Source organism: Alosa pseudoharengus, unplaced genomic scaffold (assembly GCF_046254945.1).
Source record: "Alosa pseudoharengus isolate Yale_2024_CS ecotype anadromous, Long Island Sound unplaced genomic scaffold, YU_APseudo_1.1 YU_APseudo_1.1_scf_3, whole genome shotgun sequence".
Lineage (NCBI taxonomy): Eukaryota > Metazoa > Chordata > Actinopteri > Clupeiformes > Clupeidae > Alosa > Alosa pseudoharengus.
Genome location: NW_027468718.1, coordinates 41,241,798 through 41,261,271, shown reverse-complemented (window position 1 = coordinate 41,261,271; position 19,474 = coordinate 41,241,798). Strand labels below are relative to the sequence as shown.

The 19,474-nt window shown below is 45.3% G+C and overlaps 1 protein-coding gene across 1 annotated transcript in view; it reads left to right on the top strand.

Moving 5' to 3' along the window:
* Positions 1-17,526, top strand: part of ube2e3 (ubiquitin-conjugating enzyme E2E 3 (UBC4/5 homolog, yeast)) — a 26,744-nt gene extending 9,218 nt beyond the window's left edge. The window contains exons 4-6 of the mRNA XM_076264274.1: positions 12,593-12,725; positions 15,724-15,871; positions 16,783-17,526. Of these exons, the coding sequence (XP_076120389.1) occupies positions 12,593-12,725; positions 15,724-15,871; positions 16,783-16,880 (379 nt within the window). The 3' untranslated portion in view covers positions 16,881-17,526. The remainder of the gene's footprint in view (positions 1-12,592; positions 12,726-15,723; positions 15,872-16,782) is intronic.
* The last annotated feature ends 1,948 nt before the right edge of the window (positions 17,527-19,474 follow it).

The following is a 19,474-nucleotide window of genomic DNA, read 5'->3' as shown; positions in this document are numbered from 1 at the left end:
GTTCATGTCCTCCTCTTTGGGCACATGAGAAGAAAGAAGAGATACTTGGTAGGAGGTGGGGAGAGGCTGATGAATATTGTTTTCCATAACCGCCCCCCTTTAGTGCGGCCTCCATGGAGACCTAACCTTATTAACCTATTAGTTCAGGGTTGTAGCCTCAGCAGCATTCTCTGTGGCCACGCAGTTATCTGTATGGCTGACATCTCTCAATGTGATTCTGATCCAGCCCCACACCTACAGGGCTATGTCATCTCATTACATGTTATTGCTAATCCTGGACTGACGTAGAAGTGTTGACAGTTGGCTGTCAGGACAAAAACAAATGATGTTGCAAAACACTCTAAGCCTCCTTATTTCTTTGTGTTCCTTCAGTGAGTGTACAGTGGTACGGAGCGAATTAAGATGTGTCCGTTGCTAAATTCTTTCTATGAGTCTGGCAGCTCCGTCCTTAGAGATGTTCTTTTCGGTCACCGTTCTTTTCTGTCTATTCACTCTGTCTCTTCTCGCTCTCTCTATCCCTCTCTGTGTCAGTGCACACTGCAGCATAACTTCAGTCCATCGTGACACAGTGTGTCTCTGGGCTGGGGGATGGGAGGTGGGGTGGTAGTGGGGGTTGGCTTGGGTGGCTTGGGGGGGTGGTGGTGATGGTGGTGAGGGGGGTGTGCAGACACCCACCTGCCTAGTCTGTCTCTCTTGACCGTGAGTAGGCTAGCGCAGTGAGCTGTTGCTTTCACGCCGGCGTGTGTAGCGCCTGACAAAAAAGGCGGAGGGGCGGTGGGGGGGGGGGTGTAAGCGGAGAGGGTCCTAGAGGGGGCACTCGTTGCACTACATCGGCCAGACAAAAGAGCCGGCACCCCTCGGGCCAGCTGCCCGTGCCTCCTCGGCGCTCAGACAAAAGGGGACGAGCGGCTTCAAAACATGCCAGCTCAATTTGGTGGACCATTTTTACTGCCATTCCTCTTTGAACTGAGACAAAAGGTCCCCTTCCTGTCTTCAAAGTGGCCTGTCAAGGAGGTGCCCTCCCAATTGGCACGTCTTGTCAAAAACCGTTTCGTACATTTGCAATTCCTGTGCTCTCTCCGTCTCTCTCTCTCTCTTTCTCTGTCTCCGTGTCTGTCTCTCTCTCTTTTTGTCTTTCTTCCCTCCCATTTTCCCCTCCCTTTTTCATCCTCATTCCCAATTGCTCTGCTCTTGTTATTCCCGAGCCCTTTCGGAATCTAGTGCCTGTCCATTTGCAGTGCCTCCCCTCTGTCTCTGCCTTGGTCGCGCTTTGATGCGGTTCAGCTCTGTGGATTACGGAGGCCATCCGAATACCTCCTAGTCTGCGCTCGAAGGGCATCTTCTTATCCCTTATACCACTTGTTTGACAACACTCATCTGTTAATCCTCCTTGCCCCTCCCCAGATCTCTCTCTCTCTCTCTCTCTGTCTGTCTGTCTCTGCCTTTGTCTTTCGTTCATTGTCTTTGTGGGCTGGGTGATGATCAGTAACAGGGATTGGAGACCGGGGGGGGGGGGGTTCGGTTGTTGATAAACCATCATAATTTCCTTCTCTGTCTGTTGAAAAGTAACGATTGTGCGCTGAAGTGCTTAATCATGAATGGAGTCAGAGAGCTAAGCGTCTTGTCTCCTTTTTTTTTTATCCCCTGCACACTATGTTCTCTCTTTTTATGCATCAAACCTAATGGCTGAGGCCAAACTATGTAGCCCCTCAGGAGCGCTGCCGCATGAGCCAGCTATTCATAGACAGTGCAGAGAGAGAGAGAGAGACAGACAGAGGGCTGTGTGGGAAATTTGTGACTCAGTGAGTCCTTTTCTGTGGCCATTTCGCATTGAGTCTTTTCTGATGATGGTGTGAGCATTCACAAAAATTACACTATTATAAACGTTCATAAAGATTATTTCAAGCGTTATTTACCAAAAGAATTCACTGTCAATTTTTTTTTAACTGGCTGGGAAGGAACTAGCCCTAGTGTTGTTTAAAGGAGGTGTGAATTAGCTAACACCACAGCGAGATTGAGTTTCAGTAGGTTGCCCCTGGACACAGTATATGGCCTCTATATTTTTCCCTCAGCAAGCCTTTTAAAGTGTACAGCGGAGAAAACATCTTGAATGAATTTGAAATGCATTAAACGGATATTTAATTGTCATCTTCTGCCGTTTAAAAGCAGAGTGTTTATTACCCATTCTTGAGAATCACTTTCTTCACGGCTCAGGAATGAAAAAATCGAACAGCAACAGGCTGCCTGGCTCAAAGCACGAGAGCAAAGATGATACATTTCTCAGTCGTCGTGGCTTCTCAAATTCTGCTCACATCTCTCTGGGGATATAAATCACAGAATTTCAACATCGTGACTGAGGGCACATTTCTTTGTAGTCGTATAACGCGAATCCCACATCAGATGGTATCAGGCGTTGCCCGTGTGCTCTTGTTTAGTTGAAGCTATTTACCAGACCCAGCTGACACTGGCGATTTCAGATCTATTCACCAACCCACTACAGTGTTAGGTTTGGCTTGTGAGAGGATTACATTTTCATGTTGCCAACAAATTGGAATGTCAGTATGTTCAGGGATCGTGGCCTGTAGTCAGTCTGTCTAAGACAAAGAAGAAGAAAAAAACCGAGTGTATTAAACAGTGAGGTTTAGGCAGCCATGGCCTACTGGTTAGCGCTTCGGACTTGTAACCGGAGGGTTGCCGGTTCGAACCCCGACCAGTAGGCACGGCTGAAGTGCCCTTGAGCAAGGCACGTAACCCCTCACTGCTCCCCGAGCGCCGCTGTTGTTGCAGGCAGCTCACTGCGCCGGGATTAGTGTGTGCTTCACCTCACTGTGTGTTCACTGTGTGCTGAGTGTGTTTCACTAATTCACGGATTGGGATAAATGCACAAACCAAATTTCTCTCACGGGATCAAAAGAGTATTTATACTTATCATACTACAATGATTTTGTCCCGGGGAAGCAGAGTTCAGTAGCCTGGCGAGCCAGACCCACATTATAATGTAGGGTCTGGGCACTCACCGTTCGCAGTGCTCAGTCCGAGGGTCGGGATAATCAGTTGTCTTTCAAATTCCCTCTGCACGCAATAGGACGCAATAGGATATTTGTTTTCAAGTAGCAGGGAATTCAAGCCAAACCGTTGCAACTCTGCCATCAATCATTATGTTAAGCCCAACAAACGACTCTATACACGATTTCAATGCCAGATTTAGTTTCGATTTCTAGAGCTCACAAGTCAACGGAGAGTTGCTAGACTAGCCCTAGGGGCGCGTCTAGATTTCTAGGCTAAGAGTTCAGTTCTATACATCACACTTGGGTTGCTGAAGACATTTCCTACACATTGAAAAGGCAGTTTTCAGAGTTACTGCTTATTATGTTCATTAGGCTCCTGGCTATTTGCCTCCAGAGCAGCTGTTTTGCTGAGAGCGGTTTTCAGGCTCAGGAGAGCTTGAGTAAAGATAACCTTTTGTGAAGAGTTAGACCTGATAATAGCTGCCAGTAGAAAAATACATAGACCATTTTCATATTACTGATTTGAAGGGATTTTGAACCACCACCTGACAGATTGCTACCATGGTTTTGTTTCTTTCAAATTATTGTTTTTATGGAATTGCTAAGATCCCTTTACTTGTTGAGCTGAATGCAATGATTGTGGGACACGTCTGTCTGTTTCTGAAGGAAGACACTTGGTTGCAACAGAGGAGACTTGAAAGGAAAGACTTGATTTTCAAGTGATTTCATTGATGATGTCCCACACTGAGGGCATTTCTGCTTTTGAAGTGGAGGCCAATGGTAGATCAAACAGCTTGCATCATCCTGACAAGGCACAATCTCTGATTGGCTTCTTTTCATTTCCTTGTTTTGGCAGTTGTAGTTCCACTCTGATATAAAAACACCACAACATTTCTGTACGATTTATTTTTCACATCTTCCTTGTTCATGTTTTTCATGTGTGTCCTAAAGATATAAGGACTGTATGTAAATATATAGGAACTCACAGCTGTCAGGCAATATGAGTCAGTGGCTTTCAGTCAGTGCTGGGCCTCGCTGGCCGCCTGTCGACCATGCTCACCTTGCTCCGGTTACACAGTATTTCCTCAGCGAGCTTGACCGCCATCCCACACCAAGGGCAGTGCAAGATGACTGCTGTGATTACAGCGCTCTCCATCACAGCCAGAGTTGCAGGTGAACAAGCGAGCAGCCCTCACTCTCTCTTTCTCTCTCTCTCTCTCTCTCTCTCTCTCTCTCTCTCTCTCTCTCTCTCCCCCTCTCTCTCTCCATGAAAATGGTTCTCACTCTTCAACTTTTTGCATGTGACTCGCATCAACTCGTGGGAGCTTATTCGGCCTCCCAGGTGTTTTCCATTCTGCCAAGTTGCAGGAAACAGACGTGGCACCGTACGCTCTCTATTGACAATGTGGTGCCTGCCGCAGCTAGGCAGTATGAGGTGCCAGTGCTGCCCAGCCTTTTTATGTTCTCATTCACAGTGAGAACCCAACAATCCAATTGTTTCATGATGCTCACTGTCATGGAGAAGTGCTCTCATCTGATTAAAAGTCGCAACAAGACTTGGAAAAAGTGAAATGTACTCCGAAGAAGCCAGTTGCCTCGCAGCAAAGTTGATACAGCAAAGTTAAAGCCTTTCTATGCGTATGCCTCTTTTGTATGTAAACAAAAGAGGCATAGGCATACGCATAGAAAGGCTTCCCTTGTATTTTGAGGAAAGGCTTTAGAGGAATTGTAGAGGAATTTTCAGCCATAAATATTTGGAAAATGGGCTCTCATCTGAGATAAAGCCTGCGAGTTTTTTAGCTCTTAAGGTCAGTAATTGTAGACATTATATTCTCGTCCCTGTCATGCCATCGTTCCCTCGTGTGGCTGTAGATGTGATCTTGTTTTAGCTGGCTGTATAATTTATAGTGATCGCGTGGAGTGGCTGTAAATTGTAGCCATTTTCCGAGTGGGGAGAGAAATGATCTGCAAACGACTGGCAAATGCATTTTTACGAGAGGCAGTATCTGTGATTAATGGCATATTTGTTTGTTTTTCTCTGCGTCCATCCATCCAATCGCTCCTGCCTTCTCATGTAATTGCCCATGATGAAGCAGGCAGATTATGTTAGATATCATTGTGTATTGATTTTATTTAAAGACTCTCTTTCTCTCTTTCTGTCTCTCTCTATCTCTTCATTCATTTGCCTGAGAGATGTACAACAATGCGCCAGGACTAAAATAATGGCTGTTGATTAGTGCAAACAAAATGAAAGCCATGGTCTGTTGTGGAAACAGAAATGTTAAGTAAATGAAATGTTTGAGAGCATCCGTCTGTTTGTCAGGCGGGGGTGCTGGCTTTTACAGTTGATTAGGCCGCCGATCGGTGGCACACTGTAAATTCTGCTCACTTTGTGAGGGGGGGGGACTATCATTAACACTCATTGAACAGGTTTGAAAAGTACATCGGCTGCATTTAGCCAGAGTCTACGTGCCCCGGTAGATCAATGTCTGGGAATGTAAGCTGTGCAAATGGGGGGAGAGAGACCAAGAGTGAGGGGGGATCTAGGGAGGGAGATGGAGAGAGAGGAGCAGTGAGCAAAAGGGAATGAGTTGTGAGGGAGGATAGAGAGAGACGGAGAAAGGGGACAGAAAGGGAGTGAGGATAGCGAGAGAAAGAGAGAGAGGAAGGGAGGGAGGGAGGGAGGGAGGGAGGGAGAAAATCCATCTGTGGGAATAGAACAAACAGGGTCTGTGCCAGCTGCTTCTCTTGTGGCCAGATTCTTGTGGCCATTTCCTCCACAGTCGAGCATATTGTGTGTGTGTGTGTGTGTGTCTGTGTGTGGTGTTTGTCTATGTGTGAGAGTGTGTGTGTATGTGTGCGTGTGTGGTTACGTACGTTCTCACTTTGAAGAGCAATTCAAGAGACAAATAAGACTAATGAGCAGTCCAATGGTGGACTGTAAATCCTTTTATGTGAAGTCCAATAAGGAGAGCATAAAATCAGCGAGTCAATACTTTTAAAACCTTCAATTTGAAGTGCATGTTTCAGCTCTAAGATGGAGAGAGTTAGATTGAAATTGTCAGACATTGGCTTTGTTCATAATATGTTTGACTAGACATTGATTTTGCTCTCTGAATATTTTAATACAAATTGGATTTGTCTGCCTTGTCTCCTGAAGTCTTTATCTGATTCCCAAATAGGCCTTGTCTTGACGAACATGCAGGATAAAGCCTGGGAAGGATCGAGGCATTGTGACTATAAACTGGGAAAAGTAAACCAGTTCACTTTAAAGGAGAATTCCGGTGTGATCTTGACCTAAAGTGTATTGAAACATGATACCGAGTGTGAACGTATGTAGCCCATCTCATAGCCCATCTCGGCTTGTCCCCTGCACTCTAAAATCTGGCGCTAGTTAGCCGATGCTACCAACAGCTTTTTCAATAGTGGTGCTTCGGCATCGGGCTAGCCATGCAAATAAATCACTGTTTTACATCCATTTACGAGGCTCAATGTATCTCCACACTTCATTAGTAGACTTCCGAGGGCCCTGACATTTAAAACGAGACATTGAGAACTTTGAAAAAGCACTGGTAGTTTACTTACAAGACGATTTATACAGACAGTATCTTCACGAAGTTTAGCGTTTGCAGCCATCTTGAATTTAGTCACGATAAGTCGAGCGATGAGTAAGAATTAACAGGTATGATAAGGGATCAGATTCCAAAAATAATGCAGTGGAAATGCATGGATTCCAGTTGCTGCTACTGGAAGAAACTGGAATCCATGCATTTCCACTGAATTATTTTTGGAATCTGATCCCTTATCATACCTGTTCATTCTTACTCGTCGCTCGACTTATCGTGACTAAATTCAAAATGGCTGCAAACGCTAAACTGCGTGAAAATACTGTCTGTATAAATCGTCTTGTAAGTAAACTACCAGTGCTTTTTCAAAGTTCTCAATGTCTCGTTTTAAATGTCAGGGCCCTCGGAAGTCTACTAATGAAGTGTGGAGATAAAAACAGTGATTTATTTGCATGGCTAGCCCGATGCCGAAGCACCACTATTGAAAAAGCTGTTGGTAGCATCGGCTAACTAGCGCCAGATTTTGGAGTGCAGGGGACAAGCCGAGATTGGCTATGAGACATACGTTCACACTCGGTATCATGTTTCAATACACTTTAGGTCAATATCACACCGGAATTCTCCTTTAACATTATTTATTTCACAATTATTTTCTGTTCAGTCCAGAGTGTCTTGTACTGCATACTGGTGAACAGCAGATTCAAGAGGAATGTAGTGAGCTCAGCTACATGAAGTCACCTGTTTGATTCGCATGTGTAGCCTCATGAATAAAGTCCTCTTTCAGGCAGCTGAAGCTTTCAAATGATGTGTTAAATGGCCCTCTACACAGGCAGCTCTGTGTGTTTATGAAAGCAGTGTCTTCAGAGGACAGCAGTTACATTTTTTTCATTAAGCCAACTCTTTTATCCGAAGTGATCTGCAGTCCAAGGGAGAACGTACATTCTGACAGTATGTGTGCACTTCTGTGAATCCGTGTAGCAAGCCCCAGCAGTAGACCTCCATGACTACAGTATGAACATATATATGGAACGTGTATACACATATATATATATATATATATATATATATATATATATATATATATATATATATATATATGCAGTGTTTCCCATACATTGACTTATTTGTGGCGGCCCACCACAATATCAACACTGACATTGACCACCACACAATGATTTTCCAGGTTGTACTAAATTGTGCTTAAATCTGGTTAGCATCATAACCACGCTACGCTAATTTGTTAAAAACTGTTGCATTCAAGCTGATTCTGCAAACCTACCACCACAAATTAAAAGAATTTAATTCTGTGGGAAACACTGATATATATACATAGAGAGAGAGAGATATTGCAGCCATGTAACATAAGCTGAAATGATCTGCAATACCATTCCTGTTCAGCTAAATGAAATCCGAAGTGTGGCTTCTTGTGGCTGGTGCGAAGCAGAAGGTCAGTGTGTCAGCTTTCAACAGCAGGAGCTGAAAAAGAAAAGAATGCCACCATGAGTTTCCCCTCCAGTGCTCTCCCTCCGCTGCACCCTCTTGGTCAGATGAGACCCCACATCATGTCGGACAATTACGCTCACGGTGTTATGTTTACATTTCAGCACTCAGCTGCGCTGGCGGGGTGGAGGTGGGGGGTGGTCAGCGAGGATATGGTGTCACTCTGGCCGAGCCTGGTCAGATGTTACAATATTTGGCTGAATTAACCCCCTACCCCAACACACACACACACACACACACACACACACACACACACACACACACACACACACACACACACACACACACACACACACACACAAACACATTCTGGTCCTCACATGACTATAAATTGGGGCCAAATTTAACCTTTTGAGAGCCCGAGATTACAGTTATTCATACAATGCCATCATAATTACAGAGCCAACTGTGACTTTATTCCAATTGTCAGATGAATAACAGTCTAGGTCATATCCTGTCACTTGATTATAGCTTGCACTGCCAGTGGGGGTGAAGAGGGAGAGGGAGAGGGAGAGAGAGAGAGTGAGCGAGAGGGAGAGAGGAAGAGATGGTGAGATCTGAATGAATGACTCCAGCCAAGCCCCAGAGGTTATTTCATTAATTGTGGCCAATTTTAGATCCAGTATCAGGTCACTGGCTGCAGAAGAGGGGATTCAGTGCTGGTATTCGCCAGGCGTCACTGGGCACTCACACAGCCTGAAACAAATGAGAGGTGCTTGGCCACTTCAGGCTTCATTGTTCCATGATAACCTTGTGCTTAGATTTGCGTTTGTGTGTGCGCGCATGTGTGTTGGTGTGATTTGTGTGTGTGTGTGTGTGTGTGTGTCTGCGGGTGGTATGTCTTTGATTTCCCTCCTACCATTTTGTTTTTGTACTTGGTCTTTCATGACGTGCTTTGGATTGACTTCCCAAATCCTCAGTTCTCCAGCCAGGACCCATTGCTGAGGCTTGAAAGCATTTCTGCTGGGTTACTGTGAGAGGCGACTGCAGAGGGATGGGAATCCTTTTCAAAAACGGACTCCCTCTCTCTCTCTCTCTCTCTCTCTCACTGTTTCTTTCTCTCTTTCTCTTACTCTCCCTCTCGCTCACTCTGTCCCTCTCTCTCGCTCTCTCTCTCTGTCTCTCTCTCTCTTTCTTTCTCTCTCTTTCCATGTCTCGCTCTCAGGGGTCCTCTGAGTCAGTTCCAGGTAGCTCCCAGATTCAAGTTACCCCCGTTGTTTACTCAGTCCGAATCAAGGTGACCGCTAGAGGAAGTCCTCATTCTCCAGCACACAGTTTGTCATTGTGGCACCTCTTGTGTTGCATTTTTTTTAATCTTCTTCCTCCCTCAGGAGGCTCTGCTCGGAGGAGCCGGGGCTCCTCAGGTGGACAGGCCTAATTGGGCTTTCATTTGATTAGAGGCGTTTGTGGGTCTGGACGTCCGCCAGGAGAACAGAACTGAGGACTCTGCCAGGATATGTTCACAAAGGCTGCCATTGCTGTACAGTTTTTTTTCTGTCAGGGAGTCGACGGAAATGTGTGTAAGAGAGATCAGTAAATTAAGGATTGGCCTGGTGTGAGGAAGAACTTTCTCTCTCTCTCTTTCTTTCTTTCTTTCTTTCTTTCTTTCTTTCTTTCTTTCTTTCTTTCTTTCTTTCTTTCTTTCTTTCTTTCTTTCTTTCTTTCTTTCTTTCTTTCTTTCTTTCTTTCTTTCTTTCTTTCTTTCTTTCTTTCTTTCTTTCTTTCTCTTGCTTAGCCTTGAACTTGAAAAGCAAAGAGGTGGAGAGAATGATGGTTGGGGAGGTGGGGAGTTGGAGGAGGGGGGAGATGAATTGCCGTGTCAACTTTTTTCTTTCTTTTTTTCCTCTCTGTCTTCTCGTCTTCCTTTTTCCTGCACAGCAAGTGCTTGTCTCTATGAACCATGTGAGAGTGTGAGAATCCCAGCGTAAGCCTTTTTTAATGGTAGGAGTTCTCCTTTCAGCTGTTAAAGGATAACAAGTCCAAGCGTGGTCATTAAAACCACTCTCAGAGAAAGGGAAAGAGAGAGAGAGAGAGGGGGAAAGAGGGAGGGAGAGAAAGTGTGTGTGTGTGTGTGTCTGTGTGTGTATGTGAAGTAGGAAGTGGGATGGCTGCAAACACATTTGAGGTGATTATGGTGTGCGGACCCTGAGGGAGCCCTGGATTACACAATCTCAGAGCAGAGAGAGAGGGCCGGCGGCCCTGCAGCCCTGCAGACCAGAGGGGGTTGCTGGATTACACCGGAGGGGAGGGCCGGCCCAGTTTGGAGAGGGATTATTAACAGAAATGCAACGCGTCCGTCCAGTCTGTCTAGCTGGCCACCACCCCCTTGTTTCTCTCCCCAGCATTATGCAATACTGACTAAGTGCCCCCCCCAACACACACACACACACAGCTCACCCCCCTGAGGCCTAACGGCATCGTCAACTTTTGTTACCACACCTCTTTGAGGTATTTTTCTTCACATACACCTTCGAGGCTCTCTGTGTGTGTGTGTTTACCCACTGTGCCCTCAGCTTTTCACACATATGCACACACACACACACCATACACATACACACACACCATACACATACACACACACATACACCATGCAGTGACAGATGTGAAGCTCAGGGAAAGTGAGTGTCATATTTAGTTAATGAGAAGGTTATTGCTCTCTCCGCATTTGGCTCATTTGGTTGCACAGGCCTGCAGCACAGAGGTGGATAATTCTGCAGTCACTGCACAATCATTTGTCATAATGTTTGGGCGATCAATTTGACCTCACCCTACTCAGAGTGTAATTTTATGTGGTGAGGTTTAAAGTTCTCTCTCTGCAGGGTAGACTGCCTTTGTACTGTGATATGTTTTTCAACTACCTCTGATGTTTTGTAGGTTTTTAACTTTTTTCACTGTTATTCACTAGACTTATGCCTAATGTCGTATTTATTGACAAGACAGACATTTTCTTCCGAAGCATCAAAACCTGCAGCCCCAGCATTCAGAAGGGGGTCGGGAAGGTTTTAACACTGCGGCTCAGACTCTCTGTCCAGCTCTGAGTGTAATTCTGACCTATGTAACGCTGAAATCTCTTGACAAGGTTAGGTAAAAGCTTTCAGGCGGCACAGAGTCTTCTAAAGGCTCTTATCGGGGCTCTATTGAAGCCTTCACAGATTGATGCGCTGGAGCCTCTGAAAGGATTTTTCTTCACTTGTCGACTCCTGGCCCGAGATTTTTTTTGCCACTGAAGGACTTTTGTAGTGTGTGTGGGGGTGACTCACTGTGCCACAAGCTTTTATATAATGATTTATTGTTCTGTTTTCATTTTTGGGGTGTTATTTTAGGACAGTTTTGATGATATGGAGTACTTTTTTGTATCAAAATGGAAAAGTCTATCTGGGCCCAGTTGTGCAATTCAGTTCCAAATTATGTGAAGATATCAGAAAATCTAAATGTAGGCCCGTATGCTTGGTTTCCTGGTTGTCATTCATCACACTCATAATCTTTTAGGCAAGTTAATTACTCTACGAGGAACCGCATATGTCTGACCTGATTTCAACTTATTATTATCTATCAAGAGCTTTCTTCCCATAATCCTCCTCCATAGTCCATCTATCTAAGGCTGTGGTTCAAACCCCTTCTCCTAATCCAGACAAAAATCTTTTTTTCCCCACCACCGGAAACCATTGGGATATCCATTCTCCTTAGGAACAGCCTGATGTTGCGCTAGTTTGAAAGTAGCTTTTCACCACATGGAGCCAAGGATGAGACTGAGAAGTGACTGTGGCTGCATAGGCAGCAGGCGGTGGCGGCGGTGGTGGTGGTGGTGTTGTTTTTGATGGATGTATCAGTCTGCTTTAGTCACCTGCTTTTGGGCCATCTCCCTCTCCCATTCCTTCCTCACTTTAAACTGCACAACCCCCCAAACACACACACACATACACACTTACAATTCACACGTTTAGCCATGGGCCTGGAGTGTGGGTTTTGATTTTTTTATATTCCATTAAAAGACTAGAGCGCTGGGTGGGGAGGAGGAGGAGGAAGAAGGTTATGTTTCAGTGCTCCTGTCGGCTGCTTTGTGACCTGTGTCATTGAGATTTGAGGCCACCTCTCCCTATGCTCGTGGTCACCCTGTAAATGTTTTTTTTTTTTTTTGCTCTGGGATTTAAAAAAAGAAAGAGAGAACAAACACACGCACAAACACACACACATACATACACACAAAACAACCTTCTCAGAGCAGACATATAATTCAGCCTCTGCTCACGTTGTGTAAACAGACTGCAGATTCGCTAGCTGGCTGGCTGGCGGGCAGACAGACTTCAAGGTCGATTTGTGACAGTGCGGTGCGTCAGTCGGTCTCGACACAATACTTTCTCCTGCCTGCCTGCCTACCTGCTGTCCTTCAGACATCACTAACGTGTCTATAATGGGAAACTGCTGTGGGGAAACAACACTAACCTTTGTTTTGATTTTTTTGGTGTTTCTAACTGTTTTTTTGTTGTTGTTTTTCCCCCCTGTCTTTTCTCTCACCAGCGCGGGACCCAAAGGCGACAACATCTACGAATGGAGATCCACCATCTTGGGGCCCCCCGGCTCTGTGTATGAAGGTGGAGTGTTCTTCCTGGACATCACCTTCTCGTCGGATTACCCCTTCAAGCCACCAAAGGTACCGCGAATGCACAGCTCTTTACCTCTGATTTCCCGACATACACGCTTTCACAAGCTTAAGCTGTGATTTGGGATGAGCCTCTTTCCTTTACCTTAAACTCCCCTAATACACAACTTTTTAGGTTTAAGAAAAAGGAAACAAACACTTTAATAGGGTTAATGCACTCTTGATGTCCTTCCTTGAATAGATGAACCTAATTATAAGCTACTAATCAAATCCATGTCATTTGTCAGGGAACAATGATACTGAAATAATACCGAAATCAATTTGGGGTTTCTTAGGAATGTATTGTTTGTGGAGGTCAGATGACTTGGCAGGTTATTTTTTGTTCCCTGAAAGTGGCTCAGGAAATGTTGTGTCATGGGTCTTGTTGTGGTCATGAGTTCATTTGAGAACTTTACAAATGAGAAGGAGCTTTGCTGAATTAGCCAGCGGACGCCTCATCTTAGCGAGAGGAACTGCTAGTCTTCAACGCTCTCGCTCCTCGTTCGTCAGTTGAAAGGCCTGGTGCCATGTGTTACTGACACTCTCTTATAAAGCGCAGGGGCAGGAGGCTGGTCTTTGTTAATTTGAAGGCATCTGGAAGCCTAATCCAGTAATTATGAACAGGGGATTTATTTGTGTGATAGAGACACACCACAGATCACCACCACCACCACCACCACCATTTCTTTTGTTTAGAGATGAAGCACAGCAACTTAGAGAGATCCTGTCTACATTCTCTCTCTCTCTCTCTCTCTCTCTCTCTCTCTGTGTTTGTGGGGGCGGAGTGTTTGTGTGTTTGTGTTTGGGTGTGTGCTGTGAAGACGAGCACAGCTCCTTGGTTTGTGGTCCTCTAATCCTTGCCTGAGTTAGTGCGGGAGCCAGTTCACAGCTGGATGTGCTGAGGCCAAGACAGCAGAAAGAAACGAGAGCATGGCACAGACACCGGCAGTTAGACTCCACAGCAATGAGACACCCACACATGCACACTGCACACACACACACACACACAGCCCATCACCACAACCACATCCCCTTCCCCTCCACACACACACACAAACACATATGCGTCTAAAATAATGTCTGCTCTCCTGCCCTAACTCTGTCAAAATTAATATTTGCACATGGAGTTCAGCGAGCTAATGGTGCCTTTGCACTGTTCATTTCTGCACAGTGACACGGAGAAGTGTGTTTGTTTGTTTTAGTCGGGCAGAGCGGGAGGCAAGAGAGAGAGAGAGAGAGAGAGACGAGCTGCTGTGGGGTGATGCAGTAGGAGGAGGAGGAGGAGGGAAAAAGCTTTCTCCCTGAGGAAAAATCGCTCTCTCTCTGCACTGTGAAGGCTTTTCCGTACTGGCCCAAACAAACTCCGACATTCCCAGCATGTCTGAAGCGTGCTAGTGGGTTTAGAATGCTGGGCAAGATAGAGGAGTAAAGGATAATGGCCACCAAAATATCCACACATCTGAAAATAACTGATGACAGCGAGGCAGGAGACTTGACACAACTCAAAGCAACAGCTGCTGGATGTTGGAGGTTGTTGGTGTTTGTTGGGGTTGTGTCAATTATTTTGTTACTAATCTCCAGAGAGAGAGAGAGAGAGAGAGAGAGAATATTAGCATTAGAGAGAGAAAGCACATGGCATGCACACAGGCCTGGCATAGCGACGGTAGCAGCAGTAGCAGCAGCACACTCTGGCAGGCAGCTCTGAGCCCTCCATGGCATCCAGACCTCCACGCCTCCACAATACGGGCATTGTGCTGGCCCGCTCTGCTCCGCTCCACGCCGCTCTGCTCTGGGGGGTTATATTGGTCGCAGGGGTTTTGCACAGTCATGTGAAGGCAGGGCCTGCTGCTCAGCCACCACCACAAGCAGAAGCGCCAAAGCTTTGTGTCTTGCCGTCGCTGTCAACAAACACCGGGGCAGAGGCCACCTCGGGAGCTAATGATAGCACATGACCCCGACACAGCTCCTTGCTGACCTTTGGTTGGACCCCCCCCCCCCCCCCCCCCCTCTCTCCTGCACAACAATTGGAGCAGTCAGACACATGCCTGATAATGCAGTCCGGCATTATCAGTAATCCCAGGCTGTGTGTAATATGGATACAGTCGTGTGAGAGATAAGGAGGGTGGCAGTGACACTTAAACTCATTGACTGGTGGGGTGTGTGTGTGTGGGGTGGGGGTGGGGTGGGGGGTGGGGGGGTTCTGGCTCGTATTGCTCATTCAGAATCGGATTCCCAGTACAACAGCAGCTGTGCTCTCTGCCAGAAGAATGAATGAGGTCATCGTTTTCAGATTACCCTTATCAGTGCTTATCAGGACACACTGGTCTGCTATACAGTAAGCTGTTTACATTATGACATGTGAAATGTGTTTTGAGAAGTGTATGCTCAAGAAATGAGGATGAATAGTGAGGATGCAGACATGGAGATGGTATGTTGCTGAATATTCACCACATGTTGTGCAGTGTGTTAAGTATGAGTATGTTGTCTTCTACAATGGATAATTCCAGTCCTTGATTGTGATTGGCTGAGCTGTGTTGAAAGCTGTTGTAAAACACTCTGCAGTAATACACCTGTGATGGCATTACATCAGCATTACCACACAAAGCGGAAACTGTGTTATTGCGTCTGTGTGTGTTGCATGGCAACCATTTTTTTGCTGAAGAACTGCATTGCTTGGCGAAGGAATTAATTGTTAATGATAAACTGTAGTGTTTTATCTCGTGTTTGTTTTATGAAACCTTGGCAGATGTATGTAGTAACTGTGTTATGAAAGCAGCAAGCCCTGCAAGGCCACGAGTTACAGTGATTTTAGAACAGCTAAGGGGGCATCATCCCTCCTGCTTAGTTCCTCTAAAATCAACTGTAGGTTGCGGATGTCCTTGCTGGGCATATTGCTTCATTAGATTTCATTTTTGTCTCCAATTTTAGTATATGTTCTCACCACACCACTCTTCACTGTGCAAAATGCAACATGTGACAATCCCATTCTAATCCCCCCCCCCCCCACCAGGTTACTTTCCGCACAAGGATCTATCACTGCAACATCAACAGTCAGGGCGTGATCTGCCTGGACATCCTGAAGGACAACTGGAGCCCGGCACTCACTATCTCCAAGGTCCTCCTCTCCATCTGCTCCCTACTGACTGACTGCAATCCCGGTGAGCAGTGCTGTCTCCTCCTCCTGGTCCTTAGTCCTCTCTCTCTCTCTCTCTCTCTCTCTCTCTCTCTCTCTCTTTCCCTTTCTTTCTTTCTCACTAACTCACCAGTCTCCCTCTCCCACTAGTGTGTCTCTCTCTCTCTCCCACCAGTCTCTCTCTCTCTCTCTCTCTCTCTCTCTATCTCTCTCTCTCTCTCTCTCTCTCTAACCCATCAGTCTCAATAACCGCAGTGCTATCAGGCCATCAGTCAGTCAATCTGACCTGTCGGTGGGAGTCGGCAGATGTACAGATTGAGTTGTCATTGCCAGGAGAGATTTATTTATTATGGTCCCGAGAAAAAAAAGCATTTTCATGTCTTAACTAGATTTTAGGGGAGAATGTTCACAGATGTGAAGGATATGTCAGACTGATGAAGGATCATCAGTTGGTTTTGCTTTTGTAGTGAGAAGCTTTTCGTGGGTTTCTTTTTTTTTTTTTTTTTTTAAATACAATGCTACAATGTGAAAAAATATTTTCAAGCACCGTGCTTTTCATGATTAGTTTGTGAAATGGAATGGAAATGTAAAATGTGTGTGTGTGTGTGTGTGTGTGTGTGTGTGTGTGTGTGTGTGTGTGTGTGTGTGTGTGTGTGTGTGTGTGTGTGTGTGTGTGTGTGTGTGTGTGTGTGTGTGTGTGTGTGTGTGTGTGTGTGTGTGTGTGTGTGTGTGTGTGTGTGTGTGTGTGAGTGAAAGTCCTCTCTCTATCAGAAAATATGTATTGTCAGCTTGAAAATTGCGGGTGACAGTACATCAAATCCGGCGCTCTAAGGCAGTGTGTGGACTCCCCGCCACCACTGCTCTCCCTCAGTGTGTACTTACACTTTTATTTCTCCATCATAACCTGGCGCCGTCTCTCCCCTTTCTCCCCCCCAGCGGATCCTCTGGTGGGAAGCATAGCCACTCAGTACCTGACCAACAGAGCTGAGCATGACAGGATAGCCCGACAGTGGACCAAGAGATATGCCACATAAGACGTCAGGATCCCGCAACCCGCCCACTTCCCTCCACCCCCCCCCTTCAACTCCCCCTCCCCCCACACCTGCCGCCGCAGTGTAAAGATCCAGGAGGCAACTTTACAACGTGCAACAAATCTTTATAGCCTTTACAATACGGACTTCTGTGTATATGTCATACCGATTCTGCCCCGAGTTTTTACCCACCGTGGACTGGGAAGAGGGAGCCCAACAGGTAAAGACTATCGGAGTAGAATTTTGTAGCTGTAGATTTAGTTATGTTTAAATGCCTACTTGCAAGTCTTGCTTCTTTGGGATATAAAAATGTATTTTGTGATGTAATAAGGAAGATGTTCCTAAAAAGTCAACCAAATATTATGGTGCATTTTAGCCTAATCCATTATCTGTATGAAGTTATGAAAAATATGGAAAAAAAAAAAAAATCTAGCGTAGATTATTAGAAATGATGTCATTTATATGAAACCCAGATCCATTTCCAGTTATGTGGTACATGCTGTTGTGCTGTGTTTTCCCTCTTGTCAGTTTGTAATGAAGACCTCTCATTGAACGTTTTGTAGCTCAGCAGAATGAGCCACCACTGTAACACCCCCCTTCTCTCCCTCCCCCCAACTCAAAAACACAATAAACTTGTCCCCCAGGGTAAGGTGTAGTGTGTTACTCATGGATGACCGAGACGCCATGGTCGGCTAGGCTCGCAAAACAAAACCCTCACACTGGCTAGGTCAGGCTGTACGCTCTCAGCATTCCATTTATTTACATTTATTGGCAGACCATTGCGTACAATCATTTGGCAGGGTCAGATGAGCCATGAGATGGTTGCCACATGTCTATAATGATTATGGAACTGTAAAGCATGGTAATGATGAAAAACAAGGTTCACTTTGACAGTGGAAGAGGTGGTGGGGTCTTTGTAAACATTTAGCTTTCACATCACACATCTCAGATAATAAGATTCGGTCTTGAGGTTAAACCAGTGAAGTCTTTTTCACACGAGACCCCAGTTTGTTTGGTTTTTTTTTACAGTTATTATCGCTGTTATTATAAGTCCTTCTGCATGTCTCTCTCCTTGTGAAGTCTGACCTGAGCACAGTGTGCAGGTCAGATTGTAGGTCCCTAGGGTGAGTTAGCATGCGTGGGAATGTGTCACTGTACGGCGACGACCAACAACACCTCTGGCCGTGGCAATGTTAACCAGCCTCCCCGCTGCGAGTCGCGATTGATCCAAATTGATCTGTGACTCTCTGTGGCGCTGCCGTTTATTTAACCATTAGGCTGCCTTAGATGCTTCTGCAGCCTACAAATGGATAAATGGAGGGGTTGAGGGGTGAAAAGAGCTGTGCAGCCCATTTAATTGGTGCCCGAAGTTGCTTTTTATGAAGTGTATTTAGGAATTTTATGAGGCAGGAGTCATTTTCATATTTCTTGAAGTGTCTGTTAAGATGTTTATATGCGTGAGGTGCTGCCTCTCTGCACTGTTAATGTGCTGGTGTCCCTGGCTGCTTAGAGCGGCCCTTAGATGGATTTTTTATGAGGATGTAAGGAGGGCTCAAGCTTAGTACCTATTGCTGACTTTTGCACAATCATCTTTTTTTTTACTGGTTTGGTCTGATAGGCTATAGGAGGCTATATCATCCTGTAGGATCATTTCAGACACTTTCTGAGGCATTGTTTTGTGATGTGTATAATCCATCAGCAAGTATTTAACATTTTATAGATGACACATGTCTGTGTGTGAGTAGGAAAACGGCAAAGTTCATTCAGGCATTTGTGTAGTTTGACCAACATCACAATCAGTGTCTGTTTCAACAGTTCACTTCATTGAACCTGTGGTGACCTAGTGTTGCAAGGAAAACCTCTCATGATGCCTGTAACTTGGTTTTAAAGGCCTTGTCCTTATCCTTTATAATCCATTATTTTCAAATTCAGTGCATCATTTTTACATGATCAAGATGTGCAAACAAAACCTACGGGCTAGCCTGACTGGTCAAATTCTAGTTCTAAAACCTTGTTGGTCTAAAACCCTGTCCAGCTTGACCAGTGATACCATGGTAACAATGGTCTTGACTTCCAGGCATGTGTGAGTCTGTTTAAACTCGTTAGAATTGACTGAATTGTCACCTACATTCAAGTCAATTCTCTCGCACTATCAATTTATTCCAAGTTGTCATTAAGGTGTAATGTCCACAATTTACATCTGACAACAGAGAGCAGGGCTACCACTTGGACCCAGTGACATCTGTAGGCTACTGCTCATCGCCACTTGAGGGAGACAAAGCATCAAAGAAACATGTAGTATCTGATTTCGGAAACGCTAATGACAGCAGACATGCCTGCAGAAGGAGCTACTGGGCACTTGCTGTCGTTGATGGTGGTGTAATGTACAATGAGGAAGATTTTCCACAGGTAGGCCTACACCGTTTCCTGATATTTCTTTTGTGGATTCAATCTAGATGTTACTGCACTCATAATTTTAAATTAACCAATTTAAACATGGAAAGGTAATCACGGTGCATAAAAGGAAGGTTGGGCAAGCTATTTAGGCTAAATGAAAGGATATTTTCATTTTTGCTATATCCATCTATGCTCAGTCG